Raw genomic sequence first — 21,785 nt, forward strand, 5'->3', positions numbered from 1 at the left:
AGAACATCACTTTCCTTCCACCGAAGAAAAAAAATCATTTTATCTCCAACTTGACAGGGAGAGGAAGTAGGGCAACACCACCACTTTGGAAAATGCTACTTATAACATGGCTCATGCAGGCAAATCCCAGGCCTTGAGACAGATGTGATTAATCACAGATGGTGCATCTTTCAAGTACTGCTAGCAATACCTAACATTAGATCAAACAAACACTGCAAGGAGTAACTCGTGAGATATAAGAAAACTTCAGTGGATCCTTCTTTGTGGGAAAGTATTGATGCAAAAGGCTCTACCTTTCCTCTACCAGGAACTACCTGGTCTACGATATGCACAGAGGAAAACAGTATCATGAGTCCTTTCAACTGGCAGACACCCGAAATTCGACAATTTTAATTTTTTTGCCATTAGAATTTGATGCCAGAGACAGAATGAACATAAATTTGAAGGAGAAAGTGATTTTCCTACCCTACTCCAGTATGGTATAAACCTTCATACCATTTACCACACTTAAAAAGAAAATAATAAACTTCAGATGGTGGTATTATTATAGCAAAACAAGTCCTTCTTGTACTATGTGTATTGAAAACCCATAATTACAGAACTGTTAGACAATGACAAATGCTTAGACAATTCTGAGTACTTCCAAGGTATCTCCAGGCAGTCAAATTGCTCTTTCACAAGTCAAGAAATGTGAGAAAATAGGTGGTTCTGATGGCACAGAGAGTTGCTGAAAGATCAAAAAATCACCACCCATGGAGAGCAGTAGGTCAGCATATACCTGCTCTTCAGTGAATGCTTCTCTCTAAAGCAAAGATCCCCAGGGATGGCTGATTTTTTTAAACTGCTGAAGCAATCATGTGGGGAACCACTGCAGGTACTGCAGCGAAGTGTCACTTTGCAATAGCCAAAAATCAGATGAAGTGTAGGAAATCCGCATTTTCAACCTGAAGGTGAAGCAAGGAGATAGGAGAAAAAGTGAAGACAAAATACTCTACTTGCTAACGAGCTCTCTTGCCTTGTGGGTGAACTTGTGCCAGACACGACTAAAGAAAATAAGTATTTTAAGTTACAACAGATCAAAACAGATTACAGCATAAAATTTATTTTCAGGATGGGGAATATCCCTGTCATCTGTAAAAACACATATGGTAACTTTGAGGGGGGTTTTGGTTTTTTTCTAATGTAAGGTGTGAATTTCCCTGTAAAACCACATATGCACTACAAGGATAGATTTACTGTCCCCTTCCCGCCTTTCAACAGTCCCTCCCTAAGCATAGCTTGTGAACATGCTGAGAGCACAGACTTCACTGACAAGACATCAGTTTTCACAGGCCAGTGATTTTTGTTTCACTGAAAACACATTTACCTGCCAAAGGCCAAGTTCTCAGTTGGCATAAATCAGTGCAGCTCCTTGCCTCAGCCACCTAATTCCATTTGCAGGCTTTATTTAAGGTTCAAATGATAGCTTCACATATGCCTCTCCCTCTCTCCATATGAACCCTGCTTCGTAGTTAAAGGAAACACTTACCTCTAGAAGTTCATCGCCAATATGCATCCTTCCATCTCGTCCTGCAGGTCCATCTGGATTGATACCAACTACAAAGATGCTCATACGAGAGCGGTCCTTGTTGCCAGCGAGACTCAGTCCGAGCCCATTTTTGTCTTTCTCAAGCTCAATAATGTGCAACTCTCCTGGTAGATCAGCATATCTTTGCCTGATTTTTTCTAGAAAGATCAAACATATAATGAGTTATAATAGAAAATAACTTACATGCAGATGTTGAAGAACACATACAAATATGCTAGAAATTGATGGCTTCTCAGCATTTAGTCTTTGTTAACAGAGTCTTTCCAGCACAGACTCTAAAATATCATTTGCTGTGCCTGTATCACTCGCACAGCAAAATGCAGCATCAGCTGCAAATACTATTCACATTAAAACTGCACTGTTTTAATTATTTGTACAACAGGCTGGTTCTAAACCAAAAATTTTTTGAAAAGAGGGTAAACAAGGGAATTCCAGAGGCACCTCAATCTTACCTTACAAGAACTATCAATTTCAGGAAACTCTCATAAAGTTAGAGCTGGTTAATTAACCACTGTGGGAAACTGAAATGCTTACATTGCAAACATACTGCAAACTCACATCTCAAGGTAGAATCTTTTACTTTTGCTTCTTTCTGGTGACTCAGGAATATGCTTACCATGCTGTGCTTAACATTATGTGCTACTGTGCAGATGATTACTCAAAGCAGATGTCAGTGACAATGTATATGAATGATTACATTTTTAAATGCAGCCTCACTTGGCATTAAGGTAGTTATTTGTCTTTCATCTGCATTTCAACTGTTTCTGTGACAGAGCGCAGTATACTTGCAAAGTTATTAGGAGCACACTGCATGCCTGTGGATGTTGACAGTTTAATCTGAATGTCTTTTCACCACTGGCATGAAAACATCTGTAACTACTGCTTGCGAGGGTCAATCACAGAGAGTGTGAATTTTTTCTCCTGTCTGACTGTCCTTTGCAGATTTTAAAGCCAGCTTCATAACACCACCTGCATCCAATGCTTCAGCTGGGCCACACATTAAAAAAAGGCAAGTAAAAGTATTTTGCTGTGGCTGGATGTCACCTTTAGTATAGAGCCCAAGGTGAAAGAAACTGCTGCATTATGCATTAAGAAGAGGAATAAGAGATATTATATGTTCAACTATATCCCTGCGTCAGCTGCAGTAGCTAGATCAATATTAGCTATTACCATTCTAGCAGGGAAGCGTATTTTAATAGTATGATTTAACCACTGTAGTGAATGTTCCCATGACAACAAGGAAGAGGGGAAAGGGCTGGGGAAGGTGAGAGGGAAGCAACTAAAAGTGAATAAAAACTGCTGAGAAGTCAGACAATGAAGCAGAGGTGTTGCTTCCACGGCCCCTGTGCAGGCTGCCAGTGTGATTTAGCCAAACTTGGGTCCACCCCAGCGGCTCTCCGATCAGAGGGTCCTTCTTCAGCAATTCTACCGGCAGCCCCTTGTGCTTCGGCAGAGACCGCTGGGACAGGGGGAGCAGTCTCCCGTCTCCAACCCTAGATGCACCCGAGAGCATGACGTACACTCAGAGCAACACAGACAAGAACCAGCTCTCCTGTTGCTGTATTTACAGGCTGGCATTTTCCTGCCGCGCTCTAAATCCCTGGTGGCCTGCAGCCTGAGCCTAAAATCCTGGGGGCGTATGTTAAGGGTGAGATGTTATCCCTGGAAAGCTGTAAAGCCCTACAGAGGTCTGCACAAAATCAGAATATCATAAAAAATTAGAAAACTCATTTGTTACTATCAATTATATGCCAAAAATTCATATAACTGCATTAAATGGTAATCCATGTAGCTGCACAGTTCTTTAATATATTTCTTAACTAATGGGGTCAAAATGTAATTAGAGGTGTGATTTGCTACTTGAATTTGGGAAGTGGGTTTTTTCTGCTTAGTTGCAGGATACCTCCTGCCGAAGAAAAGCAAGCGAGGAAAGGTCTTGAAAACAGTGCTTCTGAAAGTACAGCAGTTGCAAGCACATACACAGCCACACACATTTTCTTCACACCGCTGAGGTTTAATATTCTTTTCCCATTAAGCGAAGTCCAGACCTGAAGAGCACTAAAACATTTTCTGCCCACCACAATTAGACAAACCACTCATTACAGCACAGCAAGTAGCTGCAGCGTATCCCAGCCATAAGAATATTAAGAACAAGTCATCAGCAGAAAAGGGATTTCTTAGCGATTGCACTTTTGTGGATAAAGCAAAGAATCAGTGTTCTGGAGGGATGCTGTTGACTGATCGCTGCTTTGCCACAGTTCCTTCCCTTGCTTGTTTTACATGGACAACACATCTCACTTTCATTTGCTAGGGGCAAAGCGCACGTTTAAAGCATGTTTTTAGCAACGGGTACTCGGACACACAGAAAAGAGGTGAAGGGGCAAGCAGAACACACACGCTTAAACCCTGTACAGATGAAACTGCACATCTTCAGAGACTGCTTCAACACTCATTTCTTGCTTGTCAATAAAACTCCTTAAAATTCCCCAACACGAGCCTGATGCAGGAGCTGCTCTGCGACACTCTGCACATGGACGCATCTAGCTCGAGCCTCGATCTGCAGACAACTGCTGTCTGAGACTACCAGTGTCAGGAAGGCTGTAAACTCTGCCGCGTTCCCTCCTGCTGGAGCAGCCCAAAAATGAGTTTTCTCACATGGGAAAAATGTTAGCTGTTCAGAAGTACGCATATATTCCCTTCCGATGCTGGGCCGAAACTAAAAGTAAGTTTTAGTCTTCCAAAAATCAGTAGTTAGGGCAATTGCCTGGGATGAGGCAGAGCTCCACTAAAGTTTCTGGTCTCCCTGCATTGGGCCAGGACTGGCCGATGCCTAGCTCAGCACTCCAGCTGTGCCAGTAATCCCCCACTGTGGGAACAATTCTTTGGGTAAAGAAAAATTTATCTGGGCAAAAACCAGAAACCATCTCCAGGGGTCATCAAGTTGCTTTATTTGTTAAGAGTATTTTTTTTTTTTCCCCAAAGGGTTTTCCCTGCTCCCCAGGTTTGGAAAAAATCCATACTTACAACAGAAGGAAACCTGTGTGGACTAAGCCCTTCATTAAATTATCACATTCATTTACGAAGCAACTATTTGAAACGGCTGGGGTGACTGGAGTGGTAAAATAGTGGGAGACTACAGGGGAAACAATGGAGATGCTACGTGCCGAGCGCTGCTTCCAGCCCGGCAGGAGGGCACCGTTATCGAGTGCTGCCAGAGAAGACGCAAGCATGTGTGTACATGTTCATGCACGTAGGGACAAGCAGAGATACCCCTGCTCCTAAACTCAAGCCTCCCTTAGCTGGGCATGCTGTCTCCTCCCTGAAGAACAGAAGGTTCTGGCTCTCGCAAGCCCCACCTCCTGCAATTAAACACTTCCAAGGGCTGTCCTCACCAGCCAGCCTTGCGGTGTAAATGATAACACGCTATTCCCAGCGGTGTCATTGCGTTACTCATCCAATCTGCATACAAATATCCTTTGGGCATCCAGCTGACTTCCTATAACATTGTAATCGTATTCTCAGTTTGCCTCTTAATAAGAATCTCATAAGATTATTTTAAACAAGTATTTACTGCTTAAACAAACGTGCATCTAAGGCATCTTCTTTTTAATGCCTTTTTCAGCTGTTTTTTCTCCCCTCCAGCTGGTATCACTTTTCAGTTCTCTGCCTAGCATTGGGGAGCCAGTTAGCATCTGCTTTTGCAAAGAATTCCATTATCTGCCTTCATTACCAGATACTTTACACAAGGCAATTGTAATTCTGTTGTTGCTGCATTACACATGGGACACGGCGTTTCTTGTTTTGGCACTACATGGAGTTGTTTCCACATTCGGTGACAATATGCCTATCGCAACTTCTGCAAACATATCTCACCAACGATACTTAACTAGCTAAGGTTGTATCCAGTGTCTTTTAAAAATACTATACAGATGTAACGTGAACTAAAAGCACAAGTATAAGCTCCTGCAATAATATTTCCCAGTTATATTAGCAGACAATTACATTTCAAAGAGAAACCCTGGAAATGGAAGACAACTGCTTTCAAACAATATACTATTATGCTGCTGCATATGTTTCCCTGCTTCAGCCGCTATTCCTATTATATTAAACAGAGAGATAAAAGAAATAAATGGGGACAATATGGTCAGGATATTGGAGTTTGCATGATCTAGTATTGCAACAAATACACAATTTATCTGCACGGAAAAAACAGACAGCACTTCTCAGGAAGGCAAAAGGCTCTTTAAATTACAAAGATATATAAAGCACTTGCAAAGGGCTGAGGAGCCTGCTTCCCAAACCTGCTGAAATCTCCATCCAGTTAAATGAGCTGAAAGGGAAGAGGTGTTTCTTTTGAAAATGGTGTCTCTGCGTGATGCAAATTAGAGTCCATCTAGAAAGGTAAAAAGAGGAAAGAAAAAGCTCTGGATGACTCAGCTAGGTGATTGGTTTTAGCACCAAATGCTCAGTATTAAAACTGTCAAGGCAAAATACAGAGAAAAGAAAGGGGGAAAAACACCACAAAAAGAGATGACAGACGATATTTGTATATAGAAGGTGATACTGAGGATTTTACATCCCTCTTGCGTTACCTCAGATAACTATTAGCAACATATGCTGGCTTTTGGAGACTTTACAATGGTCTCATTTATCAGCCTGTGTTCATTTTAATGGTTTCAGCTACCATTTTTATCGCATAGCACATAACATGGTTACAGTCTTAGCCTTTTCTGAGATTACTCTGCTTAGACAGCAGTGCTGCAGCATCACAACCACTGTTTTTCATTTAGTAATGATGGATATCAGAATGCAGCCAGCATCCACTACACAGAGCCAACCTTGCATATCAAACAACTAATTCCCTTCTTGATTTCACTATAAACATTAAAAAAAAAAAAAAAAGTAGGGAGTCCCTTGAAAGCTAACCCTAGAGCTGTGAGGGCAGCACGTCCAATTTACTGATTACAATTTACAAGAACCTAAATAAGCATATTGAAGGGACCATAATTGAACAAATGGGGTTTAGAATTCTCCCGCTACTAATAATATAATAAGCTTATTGTTTTAATCTTCCCACTAGCCCTCTATTCAGCTCCAAGGAGGCAGACAGTTCTTCAAACCTTATCTCAAAAGCAATGCACTTGTCTGTTTTCATAAGCCTTAAACTGAAAAATAGAGAGAAGACAATTTCTGTAATGTTTTCTTAAATTCCATAAAATCATTCCAATTCTTCTCTTAGTGATCAGCATGCATGAGAAAAATAGGGCAGTTGTATTCAAAACTGGCAAATCTAAATGGAAGAGCCAGAGATCATGTTATGACCAGTCCCCCTCCCTCAGGTGGTGAGAGGAGAGGACAGAGGCTGCTGGGGCTCACATCTTTGTAAAAGCTGTTATCTCCAAATGCGTGGGCAGGGAACATCCCTGCAGTGGGATGCGGGAGCTGTGGGTTCCCCATCTGATCCAGAAACTCAGCATCCCCTACAATCTCCCTTTGACAGCCACACCATCCCTTTGGCAATGCTTTGCTTCATGTACACCATTTGGAAGTCATTTACCAAAACTGAAGTGATGATTTTCAGAGAAAAATAAACCCCAGAATTTCTATTATTCTTTGGCACACTTCAGTTAATGCTCCCACCTTGGCACACTTCAACTAATGCTCCCACCCCAAGCCCAAGTCTGTAATATACAAGGAAAGAAGGGGGGGAGGAGGGGGGGGAAGAGCTCCATAGCTGGATTTCTCATTTCTCCCCTTCCTCCCCAAAATACTGTAAGCCAAAATATTATAACATTACTTTTAAGTACATGAGGGAGACAGCATGCACAAAGTGCCACACAGACAAAGCCTTCTCTAGATGAGCAGCTAAAGCGTGGGCTTTGATACTCTCACAAGTACAACTCACCCAAGCTGAAGTGAAAAACAAGCATGCAGTAAACTCTTGTGAGACGATATTCTTACCCTAACTTGAATACTGCCTCTTTTCTTCTTTTTTCGTGTGAAGGATTCGGGCTATTATTTGTGATATCTGAGTTTCTTTTCTTCTCATTGCTCCCTTCAGCTCAGGCTCCCATTCAATTTTGCTCCTCTCATGCCATGCAAATGCTTGCAGCAGCTTCTCAGCTCACACAAGAAAACTCTACTTCTCCTCCAACACTTTCCTTAAATGGCACTGTCCCCCACACCACTTTTCCTACAGCGTAAGGTAAAAATTTCTGCTAGTGATTTTTAACTAATCCAGGAGAACAGGTATAATGAGAGTCTCCACAATCCACTTCAAGTACCACTTCATTTTGTTCCTGTGAGCAGGTGACATTTAGAAACAGTTATCATTAATTTTTTCTTCCTATTATCAAGGAATCGTCACACTCAAAGACAACAATGGAGAGAAAAGTGACATTTAGCCCTGGCTGAAAACCAGGGTAACTGCAGTCCGTAACATGAGGGAGCATCTCCAATGCTTGCACCATCTCACATCAACGTTTTGAACAAATGGAACTCTTGCCAACGATTTTTTTTCCTCATTTCAGGCCCAAAGCTTCATTCTAAAGATGCAGTTTCATTACAAAACATTTAAGTTCTCCAAAGAAGAGATATTGTATGTTTTTCTTTTTTAATTAGATGACAAGGACATGATGAGTCTATTCATACCAATGTTTACCCGAGATCTTTAACATTTTTAAAAGGAGATTTAGTGAAAGTGTGGTAAGCAGAGCATCCTGATGCTAATAATTGCTGATTACAAGGGAATGTGCCCTCCCCTGCACACAATACTTCCACTCATTTGCCTTTCAAATGACGCATTAACCCTCATCAGAGCACTTGGGTTTCCTCAGAAGTGACCTCCTCTGGGTGCTGCGATCTCGCAATCAGTCACTCCGGTGGAGCGCTGACGCTGAGCTCCGAGTTCCTCCGCGCCAGCTGACGATCCCACAGTCTTACAGGCTTTGGAGGAAAGGACTGGCAAAAGCTGCCCGTCTGTTTCTTGCCTGCTGTCCTGGGACTGAAAAACTGGTTGTTTCCACTAGATAGGAGACACACCAAATGGGCTAGCTGTTGGAGCATCATACTGCCACTAGTTGATTAAATAGAGTCAAACAGCAACAAAGACGTTTTTCTTTTGATAAAATCCTCTATGAGGATACAAATAGTTATGTGCAAAAATATATCACACCATGGTTGATGTCTGGGCCCACAAAAGGCCCAACTGAAGGCATTCTGAACTAATTACATCCTTAAAATGTGGGGTAGCCTCTAAAGACAGCTGCCGTAGACCCTAGTTTTAAGCTGTTGGAAAGATAACTGAGAAAAATCCCATAAAAAAACCTCTACTGTATAATATTGCAGTATATTACATTGTACCATGCAGTTTAAGTCATCTAAGGCCAAAATACTGCAGTCTTCAGGGCTTCCCAGCCCACTCAGCGGTGATGGCATGGAGCAGCCTGGAGATAAGGCTCAGTTATCACAGCTGCCAGGCTCACGTACGCTGCACCTCCCGAGAGGAAAGCAGTCTTGCTCCTGCTCTGCTGAGGCTTGCCTAAGATAGTTCTCCGGGAAGCTAGGACATGTTAACAGTATAAGAACATTAGAAAATACTGATTTCCATCTGCAAAGTCTCAAGGAAATCTGAAATAGCTCTAAGTGCACGTTGCTTGCACTTCTGGCCTGCTGCACAGCAGCCGTCTCCTGGCGTCGACATGCCCACCAAGTGTCAGTGATCTGTAAGGATGCATGATGTTCACACACAAAATCAGATTCCCAGATGCTGTGACAGATGATGTTTTAATGACCCATTTTACAATGCAGTTTTGGAAAAAAAATCGCACAATTGGGATAGAAATTTCTTTTCTAAGCTACTCCTTCTGGTAGGAGCAGGTTTTCTGGTCTGCTCCTGCTCACATTGCTCTGCTAGGATCTATAATCCATTCCCTACTTTTGTATTTGAAAGCTGCTCATTCATTTGATGGAAGAGCAAGGGTGTCTGAAACCAAAAAAAGAATATTGGGGAATTCTAATCCATTGCTTTTCTGCTTGGTCTCAACACGAATAAATGAGTATTGTGAACATTTAAATTCTTCCTCCCTTGACAGTAATACAGTGTAACTTGATCTGACAGTGTTTCATCTTTAAATAACGATGTTCCCACAAAGCAACTGGCACAGTCATTACCTCGGAATCTTTCTGCACTGAGTCTAATTAAAGAGAGCGGCATCAGCCTGTTGTCAAAAACTGGAAGTTTGTTACCTAACAAAGGCTGTTACGGGCCCAAGCGCCAACTTTCTCAGTGATAAGTAGTTGTGAAAGGCAGCACAGAGGACACCTCTCAGAAGCCAAAGTGATGAGACATTTCTGACACAGCGATTCGTTCTTAATTTAAGAACCTGCAATGAGAGCCTGAATTTCCTCCATCTAGAGGGGGACGGGATGACAAAATGGGGACACTTTTGGACTTACTAATAAAGACTTTTTGACCAGCAAACATAACTGATGAGCCCAAAGATCTAAAGAAAACTCTTAAAAAGGAAGGTCTCCAGGGGAATTGCCACCACGTGTGAAATGTAGACAAAAAAAACGTAAAGCTTAACCCCCCCTCCCCAAATGGTTGCACTAACAAGCCATAAAAATGAAAAATACTAAACACCTGGTTGTGAAAGAGAAGGTGAAGAGGAGGAACTGATACTGTACAGCTGGGATAAGAGATGGTGGAGAGGAGATAGCAGGAAGAATGTCTCAACTGAACATGATCACTTGCTTTGCCATAGGAGCACAGCCTTGCAATGCAACAAAGCTATGTAAAATCAGTGTGACTTGACAAGGACTAAATTAAATTTTTTTATTAAAAAACCTCACCACAGTAGTTTAAGTTTGTTGGTACAGCAATTTTTAAATATGCTGTGACAGCGATTAGAAAAGATTAAAATTGGATGAGTCATCTGGGACTGCAAAGCCCGGGAAAACACCCACAGACCTATGTTGGAAAATATAGTGCAAGTCTTAACAGTGAGAAGAACCAGGGAAGATAGATCATGATCAGCTACTTTAGTTGTGATTTAATTCAACAGTGATCTTAACGATAAATTTTAATCCTCTTCAATAATTTCAGGTTTTAGTTATTTTGCTAAGAATTGATTGTAACTAGTTTGTCACTACAAAAATACATTTACCTACAGTAAAAGATTGTATTTATATTGTACGTTCCTTCTTTAGGCCAACTATGGGGATAAAATGCTATATAAGTATTCAAGGAAATATAAAATTTTCTATACATCTGTTGAAATGCTCAAGATTTATCTTGTATGTCAGATATTGTGAACAACATTTCTTCTATACTATATATTTTTCCTAACAATATATACTGTTTGTATTTGGACGAAATTAGAATGCAATTAAAATATAAGCAACAGCTTTGTAATAAAAATATTGCATACAAATATGCCAATTGTGAGTAATATAAGAAAAATGGTTTTATTGAAATGTTTTCATTTAAAGCTGGAATATTAAACAAAAGCATTGTTATTCACACAGTAGATAATGGAGGTTCTGTGGTGATAAAAACCATTTTTAAATGGCCTAATTTCCACTTTGTCAAAGATTTCCTTTTGTCTGTCTTTGGGCCTTCATGAACACCTAGTTAACGATAAACACTGTGCAGTGACCTCGGAGGAGGTTCTGCCATCACACCATGGCCACAAACACTTCCATAATTTTCCAACTGACAACTCTCAACTTCACACTCCTAGTTTTTATTCACAGACCAGAAAAGAAAAATATCCTTTTTCAGCTCCTAGTAAGTTGTTCAAGTTTGATAAGCTATTTTTATTCCCACTGAATTAGTTGAATAAGCTGTAGAGAGAATAGGTCTTTGTTTCAGGCTGATGAAGGAAAAGTCAAAAGCTGGCTTTTTACTACAGTCAGTTCTGGGTCCAGATTTCTCTCAATTCTCTGGGTGCACACATACTTTTCCTGAACAGTTTTTTCACTTAAATTATGCTAATAGGTTAGAGGATGCTCAGATCTTTATGTAGATTGCCATTTAAAAACTTTCAATGCATGTTAAAAGCAGAAAACGTTTGATTTAAATTAAGCGCAATCCAATTTAAATAAAAAAGCAGCTGAATATTAAAAAAGATGCATATCCAGCTTTTAGAGAACATAAGCTGATAGAGCGTACTCCACTTATAGAATAGACCTGACCAGTCCCACAACACTGTTTAGGATTGTTTCTCTCTCTTTTTTTTTTTTTTTTTTTTTTTTTAAATTTAGGCAGCTATACAGAATCAGTATTTTGCTAGGTTCATACCTGGTTAGTCTTTGATCAAACTGATTACAGCTCCTCAAACACTTACAAACTATCTGATGACTTTTAGGATCCTCTGTGCTTTTGCACAGGACACTGAAACCATGCTCTCTAATTCCACAGTGCTGCTGAAAGGTCTGTCAGCTACCTGAAGACCATCCCTGCAGATCCACCTTATCACTGCACACTTCTATATATGAAGCCAAGAAACGAAATATTAGATAAGAGCAGCAGGGCCAGCCCACCCATACCTTCCCACATCATGCAATGCTCCTACAGAGGCAAGAAATTTAAAAAGAGTAAGTCTGGGTTGGTTCTAGGTCCTGTTTTTTTGAGGTATCACATGGCACTTGAGCCATTTTCAAGCTTTTTACAACATCAAGCAATGCTTAGAGGCTTTAAGTACAAACCTGAGTTTCCCAATGTCATGGCTCACCTTTGATTGCCGAGGTAAAATGAGAAATTAAAATGAAAAATGACTGCAACACCTGGCAATGCTGCAGACTACCAATTTCTGTGCCTTAGAACAAAAAAAATACATATCTAGAATTTCACTTTAAAGCCTCTTCTATTAACAAAACCCCAATAATAATTAGTCTACTATATCTTTCCGTATCTTCAGCTATCATGTGTATATTCGATTTATGATGTCTAATGTATTAATCCTAGTATTACATGTAAAACAGCTACACAAGCTAACAGTATAGCCACCACTGGGCAACTGTTGGCTTCAGGTCCAAAAGAGACCTGCGACTCGGAAGACAGAGACCTACTGCCACATATCCGAATGAGATTTCTGATACACAAATTGGCTCTCCCACGATTAAGAGAGTACTTCTGGCAACATCTGGTAACACTAATCCACGGGATTCCTTTCCCAAGCCAGCCACTGAGCTACAAGACTCAGCCAAGAGCAAGTGCCCGTGTGCTGCTGCGTTCCCGTCTTTAACACAGTCCCGTGTTCCCCTCCAGTTTCAGGAGAAGCAAACTGCAGCTCCCCTTTACGTGCTTTGGTTTCTTGTCAGCCTGGTCCAGCTGGCAGTGTTGTGCAGAGCAGTATTTGCACAGCCCGCGCCTTCTCATCACTTGCTTCACACTCAGCCTGTACGCTTCGTTGCTGAGGTGGTGCCTTAGCTCAAGCTGTACCTCAAAGTGAAGACCTTTCCCAGCCTTAGGGAGGAGAGGATGAAAGAAAGGAAGCCACAGCACAGCACTTTAATTTTAGATCACGTGTTTAGCCCATGAGAAGACCCATGTGAAGCAGAGCTGAAGGAGAACATCCTCCCTCACTCCTCTGTTCAAGGCAGCTCTCATGCTCCTCAGACTCCTCTGTGAGCCTGTGCAGGTCACCAACCCACCAGAAAACCATTCCTCTTTAACGGTGGAGCAGTTTTCCGTTGTGTGAGTTGAACAGGCTGAGGAAGGGAAGAGCAACAAGCACCCAAGTACCCAAAACAACTGGGGAAGGTGGGAGCTCCCCCTTTCGCCTCGCAGTTAGATGGTCTCATATTGTAGAGCTTCAGCCTGAGCAACAGCAGAACATTAGAAGAGGATGACAAAGTATACACTTCTCATATAGCTGAACAACTAAAATGCAAACTTCCAGGCTGAAAACATACCATTTGATTAATGCTATTATTCCAAAAGAGAAAGGCACCAATCAAATAAAGAATTAACTCGAATGTCACTTCTTAAAATGAGAAAGGAAGGGTTTATTACTTGGAAGAATTTTAAATTGTCCTATGTGATATAAAACTGAAAATAAGTATGTATGCTGTGCTAATAAGAACACAGATTTTTCTACCACTGAAAGTGTCAGTCAGACAGCAACTCTTGCATTTACAGTCAACTGCCATTTTCCTTTTCCATCAGGTGAGGCAGGGGGATCTGGACAGATGAATGGATACCAATCCCTCTCCCCCCCAAAAATCTCCATTTAGTATCACTGTGAAATCATAAAACAGTTGTATACTCTCCCTAAATAAGCCATACATCTTATTTAATCAGCTGTCTTTAGAGTCTATTCAAAAAGTTAATCAGGTTTATGCTGCACTTATGACATCATAAAACTTGACAGATTTGATTAAATAAGACAATATTTTGTATCAGAAATTATATTCTGATTGTTTTTAATCTCTCCAAAAGACAGAGTCTGGCAGACCTGTTTTCTCTTCCACAAAGAGTAAAATAAGACGATTAGGGTCAGACACCTTTGCTTATACCACATTTCAAATAAGAGGTGAAAAACAAGACGTCCATTTCTCTGCAGAAGAAAAATAAAATCACAGGCAAGTGAACAGAGTATTTTTAACATTTTTTTTTATTACCAAAACACGTTATTAGGTAACAAATAGCTTGTCTTTAATGTATTTAATGAAGTAAAGATATTAATGCATTAGGCTTTGGGCATTTTTTAAATGAACACAATTATAATCAGGAAATTGATGATGTATGTGAATAGAGACTTGCAATATGTCAAGTACTCTCTCTCTTTTCCTTCTGGCAAAACAAATCCATCTCCAAGGATTTATCCAAGAGGAAGAGCTAAACAGATAAACTTCACTATATTAAATAGGCTTACTTTTTCCACTCTGGAGGAGGAAATCAACTAAGAGAAAGTTAAAAAACAAATGCTTGAGGGAAAAATAAGAGTGGAGTATGGTAGTTTTTACTGCATTTAGCCCTCAAAAGGGATGATTCAGATGCATCCATGACTTGCTCCTCAGGAATAAACACTGTCTTTTGGGTAAGCTGGAACTCCATGGACCCTGCTTTTTATTTTATTTTATTTTAAAATTTAGATGGCCATCTAACCCCTGCAAACTGTGGCATGGTGCTCCAGAAGGCTCAAGATGCTTTGTGTATCTTAACGACAGATGGCTAACCAAGACATCCAGCAGACGGTAATCAAGCTGGAAGAGACACCAGGTCTTCTGAACTGCAGTCCGGGATTATGCTCCAGTGTTTATTAATTATATTTTAAACTCTTAATATAAATTAAGTTTAATTCTAACATGGTAAATCATTTAATTCTGTTTTTGTATAGGAACAAAGCTTATGCAATCATACCCTGTGCAATCCAAGCTCCTGCCCCAAGACCTTTGAACGTGCTGGCCAATTTGAAGCAAATCTGATGGTGGACTGGGGGTCTCAAAGGTACTGTAAAAGGTTCATGAAAATAGGCAGCCGTGCAGAGAAGAGAAACCTGATAAATACCCTGACTGGGGGAAAGGCTTCAGTGTGAGATCACACTTTATTAAAGCGTCAAAGAATTCACATGAGAGAAAGCCCTTAGAAATGCTCCAGCGACAGGAAAAACTTAAATCGGAGCTCACACCTTCCTCAACACCCAAGTCAGTCGAATGGGAGACACAAATCTGTAGGAATCCAACTTCATTAGCTGCAGTACTCGCAGAAGTACTCGTTAAAATCTTCACAACTCCGCGCTCAAGTCCTGGCCAGAGGCAGCCCAGCGAGCACCCAACCAGCGCCTCTGTCCTCCCCTCAAAACGTCTCTTCTGCGTCTCTCCAAGCAGAGTACAGAAATTGGCCAAAAAGGAAAAGGGGAAGGTCTGCCAACACACAGCTGTCAAGGGACAGGGAGGACGGGCTGGAGCAGATGTACCAACTGGCTGCTATACAGACCCGTCCAGGGACGATGAAGGGGTTAGCCCGTTGGTTTGCTCCGATGCCAAGAGCCATCCGCTCACGCTGCCAGCAGCTGCCGCGGGTGCTGCTCGCTCTGCCCTTCCGAGCCGGCACTCTCCCTGATGCATGTCACTGTGCAAGTCCTGTCCATTTACAACGCCACAATATGCCTCCTGCACACACAAAAGAATGACCACATCATTCTGTCCCCGAAAGGCTTCGCTGAATTCCCCATTCCTCACAAAATCCCTTTAAACCTCTTTCTTGGCCCTCGCTCATAAGCTGCCCATGCTCATCCTTGCATACAGCTCTACCGACTCCCTTGTCCATCACATCCCAGTCTCATCTCATTTATTCACCTTCCACTCTTCTCCCAGCCCTTCAGTGATACCTCACTACATACCATGCTGTCAGGCTGTTCACTTAACAGCTTTCTTCCCTTGAAAAACAGTATTAAAAAAAAATCACATCTTCTATACTTCTAACAACTCAATCCTGAAATGAGCTCTTGCTGTAAAATTACTGCATTGTCTGTTTAAATACATTAATGATACACAACAAAATTATACTGTATTAATCCTCTAATAATCTGTCATATCCCTAAGAGAATAACAGGTTACAAAATGGAGGGGAGTACAGCCAAACCTTAGGGGGTTTAAAACAAATTTTTTTTGCCAAACACTTGAAAGAAATATAGTTTCTAGTTCAGAACACTGTTTGCACTGAGGTTTACAATTCAGTGCAGAAAAATGTCCAGATTTGAAGTTCCAAGTTGCAGGTGAGCCTGGCACAGGGGGCAGGAGGGTCAAGCACCAAGAGAATCTCGTCCCTCCTCCTTCCCTGGGCATCCAGCCGATCTGCTGCAGCTGAGCGACCCCACTGACTGCGTTACAGAACAGTCATGGCTTTACCAGACCAGACAATTTCAGGACCATTACACACTGTAGTACTATATGATACACTTCACTGTTGTTTTAAGGTACAGCAAATGCTGCTGCTTGCTGTTTACTCCCAGAGCACCTGGAGGGATGGAGACTTAGTGGCATAATATCTTTAAGAACCATTTGGATGGTGTAATCCCTCTCTGCTCTCACAAGCACAGCATAAAGAGCCTTAACTGTGTGCACACATGCATGTGCACACATAAACAAATGCCTTGTGCCTTCATACTCTCTGGCATTTCCATCCAAATTCCTCCCAATTTAGGTATGTGGTTCAACTCTAAGTAACAGCACATTACAAGTATGAGAATTTATGTTCAATGTCTCATAATATTCCCAGGACCATCACACCGTGGAAATGGCGACTTCCCACCTCACTTTATAGAGGACCTGGTTCAGTATACTATATAAGTTTGACATTTACAGGTCAAAAAATGCTACTTAAGCTTACGGTTCTGAAATCACAGATAAAACACATAAGTATTTATAAATATGTGATAGCTAATACACTTGGTGAAACTACCTAAAGCATTTAAAAAAAAACCAAAGCCACCAAACAACCATTAAAAGCATTTGCTATCTACAGAACAATCACAAAATGGTATGACAAAGTCAAGGTTTACCACTCCTGGCTTCAGACAATGTACATAATTCACCTGTAGCTCTGTCCCCTGGCAGTAGTACACTCATCACCTGAACAGGAATTCCCAAATTTAGCTCGCTCAGCTATCGCTGTAGGGACGACAGTGGCTCCTGGCTCTGTGCTGGCCTGTCTGCATAAAGACATGCAGAAGAGTAGGGTCCTCCTCTGCACTTAAACCATGTCCTTCCCCCAGACCAGGACCACAAACAGTCCCCTTACCTGTCCTATTCTCCTGTTGCACGTTCTAACTCACAATCCCCCTTACTCCACTTTGCTCCCCCTTCTCCCTTATCTTCTCAAAACAACCCCAGAATACGACACCAACATCAACTCTGCTCCTGCATCTTAATTTACAGCTGTGGATCCTGGCAGCGGCTGGTTCCCACAGCACGGGTGGTAGGCAGGGCAAGGACAGAGCTGGGACCACACAGCACCAAGATGCCACTGGTCAGTGGTACCTGCTGTGCCATCTACCTGTTGGAAACACTTTCCCATTCACCGAAGTAATCTGGATTAATGGGTGTCTCGATGGAGGTGCTCATCCCTCGCCTCTGCAGAACGGGTGCAATGGCTACAGACTCTGCCCATGGACACAGCTCTCTACACTGGGAAGCAGAGACGGAGAAGCGCAAGCCATGATCTCTAAATACTGATGAAGCAAACAGCCATGCCCATCATTACACTAATAATAAAAGGCTCATTATTATTTCGGGGTAGCAGAAAGAACTACCTGCCCTTTAGCCAGTTGCCACAACATCTCTTCTAATTTCAACACGGCAAAAGTATTTTGAATTTGCTGATAAAACAGAGATGTTCATCTGATGCAGACAGCAGTCTCTTGTACACATGCACATATATATGCATATGTGTATACAGATCTCCTTCCTAAAGTCATTAGCTTGCAAGTAGTTTTCAATACGCATGTGGCCACTACCAGGCATGAAGAGAATTTTTAATAGCCTGTCACAGTGTACTATAGCTAGCATACCTACAGATAAATATTCTGGATTGCTCTTCACATGTCAGCTATCCTGATAAAGAGCAATTACATACCTGCTCAAAGCAGAAGGTAAATTGATGACTAGCCTCTAAGTCACTACATTGAATGAGGAAGAATCAAGTCTCAAGATTGAGGAGCAAAAGATAACTTCAACTTTCTCAAACAGTTAAAGAAGTTATTCTGGACAGCTGTCTCAATTACTGTAATACTGTGGAAAACTAGGTAACATCTGTAAAGAATAAAATTATTGTCATTTAACATTTTTACTTCCCCTTCTGTTAGAGGCTTACTTCCACTACATATTTGGAGCAGCTAGTGTTTAAACCAAGCAGACCATTTTGGAACAGAGCTATTATGCAAATAATCTAGTCTGTATTCTAACTAAAAGCAATGCTGTGCTAGTCTGGACAAGACATGATGCACAGTAGAGTTTCTTTTTAATTTTTTTTTTTTTGTGCAGTGGAGCAACATCATTTATGATGGTAGTGACGAAAGATACCTTCCTATCTAAAAATCAGACGTTCAAGAATATAAACACATAACCACCTTTTATGAGCTAGTGTTTGTCTTTCATTTATTTATTGAAATATTTACATCCTTTTTACATATTTATAGTTGCAAGTCATTGCAGTGATATTAAGTGCTCTTCAATGAGAGCAATATAAAAATCTACTTCTATTATCCTCTCTTAGCAAGTTTGTACCTGCGTATGCAGATTTATACCGCAGACATTATCTTCTATCTGTAAGTTATATGAAATTACTTATCTGTAACACCTGAGTAAGATCAAAGATCCCAAACAACATAAGCCACCTGCACCATGCCTTAGACAATGTAATAACCTTAAAACATTAAACCAGTATATTTCATGCCTAGCATTTTAATGCTATTCTCTGGATACCTGGCTTGTGTTGGAAGAAAAGATCATACCTAAGAACAAATGCAATCTAAGGCAATATTTAAAGATTAGATTATCCTTCATTGCCAATAGCTCATTTGTTTACTATCACATTGCTTTATTCTTGTTTTGCCTCCTTATACCATGAAAATGCTGAATATTCAGTTTAGATTCCCCAGCAGCTTTTTATTTTAGTCTAAAAACATTTACCTAACACATTCTTAACAAGCAAAGTGAAGAAAATTCAGCCATCTGTCTCTACATTACAATAACAGTTATGGAAGAGTAGATTATTCTATATAGCAAGAAATTTAATGCTAGGAATTCTTATACTTTAAGCACTGCGTGCTCATGTCAGTTTTGTATATAAGAATGTTGAACACCAATGTACACAGAAACAATGATTTATAAGCAAACACAGGACAAAATATTTTAAAGATATTAAATGCATTCAATATTCCAATCATGCTATATGTCCATGCTTCAAACTGAGAAAAAAAATGATCTGTGCTATTATTTTCTTATCTCCAGCACTTCACTAGTTCTAAATTATCACTAAAAACACTTAAAATGACTTGCTGGAAACAAACACAATATAGAGATAGATCTGAATCCTTACCTGGGAAACCCCCTTGTACCATTGCTGTACCAGCATGTACTTCAAGATATCTGCATTCCTGACAAACATTCAATGCTGTAAGCAGCTCAAATCCTCATCATACACAGACTCAGTGCTTGTCTTTCTTCTGACGACCTTGGGCCTATTTTTCTGAGATTTTTCTCTCCTTAAGGGCAAACCGTCTGTCTGTTTCTATTATGAGATGCCATCAATTATATTAATTTCAAGCTACCCACAAGCTAACAGTTACATCTGCCAGCAGACGAAAGCTGCCTATGAAAGTATGCAGGGAGAAGCAGATCTCTGGTTTCCCACATCTGACCCACTGATGCTCTACGGCTGCTGTTTGTGCACTGGCTTACTCTGCTAGCATTCGAATGACATCTCTATCCCCAAACACGAGTCACCTCAAACGTTTGTTTATATCGCTGTTAGCTGCAGGTACTATCTTGCTTAATGACCCACTGCATGGCAAAGTAGCAGTTAATAGACGATATTTATCTAAGCATCCTTTTCATGCAAGCTACAGGGGTTAAAAATGAATTTCTCTTAGTTAAATGGCTTCATTGTGTTATTTTCCAATGCTGCAAATCTTGCAGTTTCCCAACGCTGATATGTGTTCATGGCAGAGGGTTTGGATGTTTTTTTTTTTAGTGTCAGAAAACAAAACCAGTCTGTCATTATAAGCATAAGATTCAAACTTCATCATAACTTGTATTTTGCTGAAACCTTAAAAAAGCAGTATTAGTTTTACTGCAATGAGTGCTGAACTGAAACATTGAAAGACTCAAAATCCTTCATTTAGTAATTAAAAAAAGCAAAGATATAATCTCTCTCTAAATTTATAAACATAATTAGTTATTTTGGGAAGTCCTTACTAATTCTCTATTCCAAATGCCACATTTAAACCAACTCAAAATACTCAGTTATTTTGTTAATACCATTAAATTGTTCATTTTTAAAGTTCATTGTCCTTTCTTTAGAATATGTATCACAGCACATACAAAGCCATCTGTTCAGTGCATTATGTACAAGCACACAGTAAAAAATACAAGAAGTCCCAGCTGCAATTTTACTATTAATTCATCAAAAATGTAATTTCCTTTTGCAATACTTCATCAGATGATGAGAACTGTGCATGTGATTCACAGAGAAAAAAAAAAACCAAACCAAAAAACCCCACACCAAAAAAAAACCACCCCCAAAACCCCCCAAAACCAGCCCAATAACAAAAACCCAAACTAACCCACAACCTCAAACTACAGTGACACCAACATCATAATCTATCCTCATGTGGCACAACAGCTTGTGAGTCTGCCCAGCCCTTCTGGATCTGATATTAGGGCTGGTTACAAAACTTACATATTTTAGCTAATTATGGGTCAGAACAAGAATGGGAAAAGAAGATTAGCAGTACAGAGTCACATTAAATACAGATTAACACGGAGCTGAAAAAATGAAAGCCACTGCTCTATTTGTCTAATCCTGGCTCTTGCATCATCTTTGGAAATCCACTGTACTAAATACACTTGTTACCATATTTAAGAATATTAAATATTGCAATTACTATTTTTTCAATATTTTATTTTCATAAATCTTGAAGTATTTTTCCAAGCTACATCTTACTCTTTGAACATCATCTCTATTTGCTGTTGATTGCAGTGACATCTATTGGAGAGGCAGTGTTTGGCTACACAAGCTGCCTCACCTGAAGATCACGGTTTTCAGGTGTCCCCCCCCCAAATTTAAAATAAAATTAAGAATTGCTTTTCCTTTGTTTTAGCACAGCTTTGCATAAAACAGACTCCAAACAGTCAGATCCTCAAGAATTGTATTGTTTATCAGTGGTTTTGTTTTTATTTAGTAATTGTTAATAATTCTGGCATTTTTCCAAAGTGCCAATGATTGTTTTCCCATCTTTGCCCACAGCAATACATAGACACTTCCTGAGGTTGTACTTTTGCGCACCCCATATACTTGACCATACCTTCTACAAAGTCTCAGCTGAACTCTATTCATTTTTTTTCATCTTTTGTTTTTAATGAAAGTCACCATCCTCTCACGTGAGTATGGATATCACTGACACTATGGAAGCTGCTAAAAACCTTAGGTGTGATAAGGGCACTCTGCTCGCATGCCCAAGCGCTT

General features: G+C 40.4%; 1 protein-coding gene across 10 annotated transcripts in view; it reads right to left on the bottom strand.

Annotated features, from left to right (window-relative positions):
- Positions 1-21,785, bottom strand: part of PATJ (PATJ crumbs cell polarity complex component) — a 156,919-nt gene that overhangs the window by 61,143 nt on the left and 73,991 nt on the right. For all 10 annotated transcript variants that reach the window (XM_069788566.1, XM_069788564.1, XM_069788563.1 and 7 more), the window contains one exon: positions 1,529-1,725. In XM_069788566.1, the coding sequence (XP_069644667.1) occupies positions 1,529-1,725 (197 nt within the window). The remainder of the gene's footprint in view (positions 1-1,528; positions 1,726-21,785) is intronic.

Source organism: Haliaeetus albicilla, chromosome 8, assembly GCF_947461875.1.
Source record: "Haliaeetus albicilla chromosome 8, bHalAlb1.1, whole genome shotgun sequence".
Taxonomy (NCBI): Eukaryota; Metazoa; Chordata; class Aves; order Accipitriformes; family Accipitridae; genus Haliaeetus; species Haliaeetus albicilla.